Source organism: Camarhynchus parvulus, chromosome 3 (assembly GCF_901933205.1).
Source record: "Camarhynchus parvulus chromosome 3, STF_HiC, whole genome shotgun sequence".
NCBI lineage: Eukaryota > Metazoa > Chordata > Aves > Passeriformes > Thraupidae > Camarhynchus > Camarhynchus parvulus.
The window spans coordinates 21,050,022-21,057,992 of record NC_044573.1 but is presented as its reverse complement, the minus strand read 5'-3'; the positions used below and the strand labels follow the sequence as shown (position 1 = coordinate 21,057,992).

General features: G+C 41.1%; 1 protein-coding gene across 1 annotated transcript in view; it reads left to right on the top strand.

Moving 5' to 3' along the window:
- The window catches only part of PROX1 (prospero homeobox 1), a 49,549-nt gene that overhangs the window by 20,907 nt on the left and 20,671 nt on the right, over positions 1-7,971 (top strand). Inside the window, 1 exon segment of the mRNA XM_030946157.1 lies at positions 645-839. Coding sequence (XP_030802017.1) covers positions 645-839 — 195 coding nt within the window.

Sequence of the window (7,971 nt, the reverse complement as noted above, 5' to 3'; positions counted from 1 at the left end):
TTAAAATTCACCGAAGGAAGGAAAGGCATTTTAATGGTCGCTTCAAAACACAATAGAGTATTTATGGCACAACAGAGGAATAGTATAGCTACAGGAGCACATGTAACTGCAACGCCTGCAAAAAATGAGCAGAAAGAAAGAAAAAGGTCACGTTCCTCTAGTTTACTCAGCAGCTGATGTAAAAATCACTAAGTCAGCGTAAGGTGTAAAGGGGCCGGCCAATTAAATATAGCAAAGTCCACTGTGCCGGTTGTGACACCTACGCATCAAAATAGCTATTCCTTATGCATCCCATAAGGCATTCCACATTTTTTAATTATGAGAGCACAGCGGGCTGGGGGGGAGGAAGGTGTAACAGTAAAAAAATCTAGACTTCTTTAAAAATCTTGAAAATGGTTGGATGCAGTGTCATTACCCTTCAGTTACTTGTTCTGGAATTTTTGGTCCATATACATTTTCCCCTCATCTGATACACTAACAGAATTTGCCAGCTGCTTCCCCCACACCCCCGCCCCCAGCAGAAGCACAGAGACATGGGTTTAAAAGGTGGTGGGAAAGGGGAGGAAAGAATGCTTTTTGAAAGAAATGGGGCTGGGGGGAGGAATGTCAGTGCTCTTATCCTTCTTACTGTTTAAATTTAACAGTTCAACAGATGCATTACCTCTCAGCTCATCAAGTGGTTTAGCAATTTCCGTGAGTTTTACTACATTCAGATGGAGAAGTATGCACGGCAAGCCATCAACGACGGGGTCACGAGCACTGAGGAGCTGTCTATAACCAGAGACTGTGAGCTGTACAGGGCCCTGAACATGCACTACAATAAAGCAAATGATTTTGAGGTAGGCACTGATCTTTGTTTCTCTGTGTGTGTGAGTTGCTTCGAGGTCCAGGCTGCCTTTAAAAAAATGTACATTTTTGATGTGGCTGTGACCAGTGGAATCTTGGCTTTCCACATCCCTGAATGATGCTAATTAATCCTTTTAGCCCTGGTAGCCGGAGACTTATGCCTCACTAGGACCTGACAAGAGAGAAAAGTTTTCACTTTTTTTTATAAGTTTCTTAGTTCTGACTTTTTGAAGTTTCCTTTAGGAGGGACAGTAGTAAAAGAAGTCACCTCACAGCTCTTCTAAAGCTCCCTAAATGTGTGATCAGAGACTCTGCATTTCTTCATTTGATTTACAGAACTGAAATGCATTTGCTTTGTCCAACTGCAGGATAAAATGAGTACTCGAAGTAAATGCTCTGTTTTCTGCTGTAACAGGTTTGTGCCTTTGATTAAGATTCCTGTTTACAGGCCAGCCTGGTAGCTCAGCAGACCATTGTTATCATTAACATGCTGACCCTCGGCGATACCACGGGAGAGTGTTTCTCCCTGCTGAGGATGGCAGTTTGCATTGTTCAGGTAGTCAGATGTAATGATGCATTTGAACAGGGTGTGCATGTGGGGGAGGCTTGAGTAATCCCATCTCTTGGTGGAGTAGGAAGGCAATGGTGATACTAATTATTAATTTTTTTTTGTCTGCACCATTCCCTCAGGGTCAAGTTGCATAATGATCCCCCTCTCTCACAAAAGTGATTTTTCAGCATGAGGAGGGTGATTTCCTGCCTAAAATGCTTCTGATGGATTTTTAGCAGGACTTGTTCTCATAGCACATAAGTTCAGATGATGCAAAAAGTCTAAACAAAGACTTTGTTGCCTTTCTTGGTTGTTTCCCCCTCTTCTGGGCTGGCAGAGTTTTCTGCAAGGATGGTTGTGTGGAGGGGGCAGATGAAATAAGAGGGGGAAGAGGATGTTCCTCAAAGGTTTTGCCATCCATGGTGGGTGATGGCAACATCTAGACTGTTTTTGGTGTGCCATGAGCTCCCAGGCACTCCCAAGGGCTCTGACCCTACTAGGAACTCAAGCAGGCACAAGACAGGAGACTGCCACCCCTGGGATGTAGGTCTGCCCGGATGCCAAGCCACAGTCACTAAATATAGGGGCAGAAAAGGAAATGCACCAGGAGATAAGTGTGACCAACTTTTTCCTTGTGCTTAGATTCCCTCAAGATTTTTCTTACTAACATTTTTCTGTTCATAGAACATAGGTTGAAATGTTCCTTGTGCTCAAAAGTTCTCATACTCTTGATGGTTTCAGACACTTATTACTCATTTTCAAAGTGTTAGTGCCAGTGTTAATGTAAGTGGATTACTCTAGTGAAGAATTGTGGGGAGTGTATATGTGTTTTCAAGTAGATAAGAAAACATAAATCTCATGTTTAGTACTGCTAGAGATAGCAGTCTCCTCAGCTAAGGGTCCTACAGTGGGTTGGAAAGGAGCCCCTTGGTTTCCTTTCCTCCATTGTTGCAGGAAAGAGATATTATAAATGGAGATTGCAAATTCATTCATTTAGTCTTCCTTGTGTTATGTACTATAATGAGAATTTCCTAGAGTTCAGGTCTTGGTTTTGCTGAGGATCCAGCAGTTATGAGAACATTAAGCTGCGTGGTGCAGTGTTTAATGTACACAATGTAACTTTTCCTGATAAATGCCCATCCCTTCCCCCACAAGCTGGAAAGCAAAAATGACAAGTACTGTAATGTTGAAATTGGATCCAAAAGGATTTAGCAAACTGAGCACTTGCCATATTTAGCATCATCAAAGTTCCTTCCTCTCATACTTCAATGATGCTTTGCTGATCTTCTGATTAGTCTGATATGCAATTTCTCTTAAATCACCTACACTGTCACTGTCATTCCTAAACCCTTCCGTTTGTCTATTCTCAGGTCACATTCATGCCTACACTTCATGTGTATAAGCCTAAACTGATTATTAGGAAAAAAATTCTAAAGTTAGAATGTGTGTTTGGCCCATACCAGGCTGTGCCATTGATTTGTTCAAGAATTTGTGATACTGTGTTCCTTTCCCTGGGCATTGCCACTGACAGCTTGTAGCAAAGTCAAATAAGATGTTTAACAAACCACATGTCCTATCATTTTTAGCTTTGCCATTGTACCCTCGTGGCTATGAGCCAGAGACAGATCCAAGGCCTCCTTCTGTGCGGTGTAACTTTGCCTGTTTTGTGTGTGCACGTGTGTAACCAGTTCCACATTTTTCTTTCTTGCAATAGGGTTAGCTGGAGAAGCATGTGCTGAGCTGAACAGAGCAATGAGGGACTGAGTTTTGAAAGGGAAAAAAAAGAAAAAACAGTTTGGGATTTTTTTGTGGCAGGTGAAGGTACTTATTTATTCTGGGGCCATTCCTGCAGGGAGGAAGAAGGTGGGCTGTCCTGGTGAATGAAAGCCACAAATGTCAGTGTCCCAGCTCAAGTTGGTCAGAAAGAGAGCACAGCTTGCTGTGCCACTTGATATCTGTCTCATCTGTGGTGTTGCCATAGGCTTTTGAATGCCAGCTGCAATAATTAGAGTCAGGTATTGTTGCTATGTATTACAGGAAAAAGTAAGGAAAATAAAAATTAAATAATTTTGTTACTCTCTTTCATAATCTGCCCTAGCACAGGTCATCAGAGATCACAGTTGTGACTCTGGCAGGATGATTGAAAACCAGGGTGATACCATGCTTTGAATTAAAATAAAAAAACAGGGCGATACCATGCTTCGAGTTATGGTTGAATAACATGAGTTGAAAAAAAATTAGTTTAACATAGGTTAAAAAACATAACCAGAGAGTTTATTTTCAGATTTATTTACTTAAAATAACTAAAAGAAACTGGCCTGGGGACAATGCCTGAATTTTAGCCTTGCTTTGTCTCCCGCTCCTTCTCAGTCATCCTTGTTCCCTGCATTTTTTAGCAGTTACCGTCACTCTCCACATATTAACACCTCTCTGCACAGTGCCCATTCCTTCTCCTGGTGGGCATTTAACAACTCAGCCTTAGTTCTGAAGTGTCAGGGTGTCTCTGTGGTGGCAGTTCCACTCTGTGCCCCCTGCCTGGCCCGCTCCTCTGCAGGGTGGGCGAAGCAAAGCAAGCCCCGCATGCGCCATGCTCCGGAGCGCAGCCCGCCCGCTGCCTCCCGGGAACTTGCCCGATTCTGCAGATGTAGTTATTGAGATGGATCACAATAGTGAGGCGCCTGCCAAGCTGTGCTATTTGCACAAACACACTGTCTGCAGTTTTGGTGCAGCGGGGCTCAACCAGGATTGCCTCGTTTCACGGCGCTAGTTACGGCACGTGTCGCTTCCAAGGGGGAGAAAACCGTTTTTAAGGAGTTTGCCCTTCTTTTGGCAGGGAAAAAACCATACTAGCGGGAAAAACCTAATTAAGACCAGTTGTACTCAGGTCTTAGCAGAGTGTTTAACTTAAAGCACTCTCAGTTAGTCCCATAAAAATCAATGGGATGATGTAAAACAAGTCAAATAACACCACCTATAAAATCTAAGTAACAACCCAGTCACGTAAGCGGCCTACAAGCCCTTGAGAGGAATGCAGGCTGCCAACATTTTCAGAAGTGATGATGATTTTAGGTCAATTTCATTTTGGGATGCTCAATAAGAGTCACTTTGTCAGGAGGTCCTCAACAGTCCATTCCCTGAAAATGAAGTGTGCCCAGCACTGCATCCAAAAATTAAGACAGCCTAAATTATAAAAACTGCTGGCCACTCATATGCTTATTTTAGGAACCTGTATTCTTCCCCAGTTTCATCTGCAGGATTCATCTTGAACTGAATTGGTGTTCATCAAAAGGAGAATTAAAGTCCTCAAACCTGATTCTCATTTAAACTAAGGCCACTTTTGAGTGGTTTTGCAGCAGTTAGGCACTGTAAAGTACAGTTTATAACACCCTAATACTCTGGAGCAGTGCTGAGCGGCCTCAAGAGAAGTGAAATTAAGTCTGTAACCTGCTAACATGCATCCCAAAGGTTGCTCTTTCCAAGCAAACTGCCCTGCTGTGGCAGTCTCCACGCTTCTGGTGGTACCAGCAGTGAGCACAGCCCAACGGGACAGTTGTTTGTTTCAGTATTCCACTCCTCACATTTCTCCCTCAGCTGTATACTTCCTCCTTCAAGGGCTTTATTGTTGTAGTGTTTCAACATCGTTCTCTGCACTCTTAAAGACCGAGTCGGAAGGCTGCTGTCTGCTGATCTGCAGCAAGGGGAGTAAAGCTGCTCTGGCAATTTGAGAATAACAAATGTAACTGTCCTGAGTCCTCTGAAGGAAAACTGAAACATAGGTGGCCAGATGGTATTTCTTTTTCACTTAAAAATCTTGGTTTCAGGGAACTTAATTGATGCCCTCTGGCCTTTTTCCTTTTTTTTTTTTTTCCTTCTAATTTTGAAGAGTCTCCCTTGTGAAACTGCAGAGCTTTCCTTGAAACTGCACAGGACATGAACCTGGTTTTTAATCAAGTAACAGAATCCACGGCTTGCAATAGAAGGTCCGTGCGTTGCATGTATCAATTAATGCTTATTAATCAGTTTTTGCAGTTAGTTGAACTGCAGACCGTAGTTGGAAGCTATTAGGGAGAGAGTTGTGAGAGGAATACTATTGCAGCACTACACCCGGTTCTGCTGTTTGTGTCCTTTGGAATCAAGGTGTTTGTATAATGAAGTTGGCATGTTGATATATGATCTATTTTTTAATGTCATTACAATTTTAGTTCCCTCTGCCTTTTTGTCATTGGGTTGCATTTAAGCACAGCAAGCCCAACTTTAAACTTCCTTACTCAACAGCTTTATTAGTTATAACGTACCGTGACCTTTCTCAACATTCTTAAAGAAAAAGATACAGTGTAATGTCACTTTACTTTGCTTATTGTTCTTTGTTGTGGTGAACAAAGCATTTTCTACAGTGGCTATAGCACATAATTATACAGCTTTCAATAGCGGTGTCTTGGCACATATCAAAGTTCAGAAGAGCCTTTAGAAAAAAAAAGATGTTTTGTGGCAGCCTAGGGAGGGTCTCATCTTTCCTTCAGAAAATAGTTCAAGGCTCTTCTGTCAAGCTTCCCTACTTAGAGCTTTTTCTCCTCCTGCTTCATAAAGTTTAAAGGGGATTCAGTGGAGTTCTATGATCTATTTCCTTTGAAAGATTGTTCCTTTGCACAGAGAAGTCCTTTGACTTCAAGAGTTCACAGATTCATGTCTTTAGGTATCATATGTCTGACCTTATCAGTTACTCTATTTAATGTAGGAGAAAAAGTCTCAACTCTTTGTGTTTGTCTGTTTTGCCTCTGTGAAATGATTTGGTGAAAAGACCATCCTTTTTAACACACCACTGAGAGGCCGTTTCTGACTGTAACCTACCCTGTGGTTCTTCTAAAAAAAAAAAAATTGTCCTTGTGTTTTGTGTATGGATGATTTCACAGTGAGAATAGAATTATACAAGGACAGACACACATAAAAAAATCTTTTGCTCTTTTTTCCTAAATGATCTATTGGCTATTTTGGTGGCTGCTACTCTGGTTCCCCAACAGGCACAACCATTTAACAAACACAGAGATAGCGGCTGGAGTGCTGGGCCAGCAGTAGGTTTTCCCTTGCTTCGACCTACCCCAAAGGCCTTCATAATTAATTGTCCTTCAGAGATGAGGAAAGTTCAGAGACAGTGTGTGTAGCGATGTCTATTGTCTGACATTCAGTTCTCCTTCCCTCAGCTCTTTTTCTTCATTCCACAAAGGGTTATCAATAGGAGCAGGGAGCAAGCTCTCTTCTAACAGCTGCTGGTGGTGGCTGTAGCTTTCTGTGGAAGGTATCATTGTGTTCAGCCATCTATGGATTAAATGGCTGGAAAAGTTCTAACAACCCTTTCAAACGGGCGTGTTTATTTCATCTAGATTACACAGACCTATTTAGCTAATTAAAAACTTTCTCAGAACCCCTTTCTCCTATTCAAGGGAAAGAAAAAAATTAAAACACTGCTGTAATTATGAAGAATGGCTGCAATGAAACTTCGTTAAATAAATGAAAAATTCGATCTGTCAGCTTTGATCCAAACGCACCCAAATAAGCAGAGGCTTGTTTGTTGAGTTGTTCCGTGGTTTTGGTTTGTGGTTTGTTGGTTTTTTTTCTTAGAGGGAAACAAGGTGCACAGTAGAAAAAGCATAAAAGAAAACATTGATATAAGCTGAAAAAGAAACAAACACTCGCCCAATTTAAAAAACTGCCACAGTTCGTACTGTCTCTGCTCCTAACATCAAAGTGCAAAGACACTGGAGTTTGCTAAACAGATTATTAATATTGTTGTGCCTTCTGTGATTAATTTAGAATCCACTGTGGCATAATTATTAAACTTCATATACAACAGAACAAAATTATATACATGCTTCCTTGTTTTCCCTGATGATATGCTAAACAAAGATATGGTGGGGTTAGTAGATAGGCAAGTACAGTCAAATTAGAGCTGTTTATTAACAATCACTATGTTACTGCTCCAATTAATTGGGCGAAGCCAAAAAGGACAAATACAATCATTCTTCCACTGTACAACAAACTAGCAAATTAGGGGGGTTTTAATTTTTTTTTCTTTGAAAAAAAAAAGAAAAAAAAGAAAAGAAAATGAACTCCACTATGGACCTTCACCTGCATTCTTCACAAATACATCATTTTGCAATGGGAAGAAATAATAATATAAAACATTTTCTGGGCTCCATCTCACTTCCTGACTGTTAAGGAAGGACTGCATAACAATCAAGATCAATTATTGTACTGATTAAGTTATTATGTCTGGCATTTTGAAACAGGTTTTCTGTATTTAAGAAGAAATTGCATACAGAGTAGATGCAGCTAATACAGTAATGCAAAAAAAGATCATAAAAAATTAAAGTTATTCTTATGAATCTTTCATTAGAAGCAATGAAAAGGGACATTGGTGAAGCCAAGTGCTTTGTTCTTCTGAGCTCCTCTTGTAGGTCCAGATCCTGCAAACAATTACGTACTTGAATGTTCCTTCTGTGAGAGTCCTGTTGGCACCTTCAGCCCATCTCCTGCCCTTTCACAATTTCCCCACTTTGGCCTGTGGCAACACTACAAGC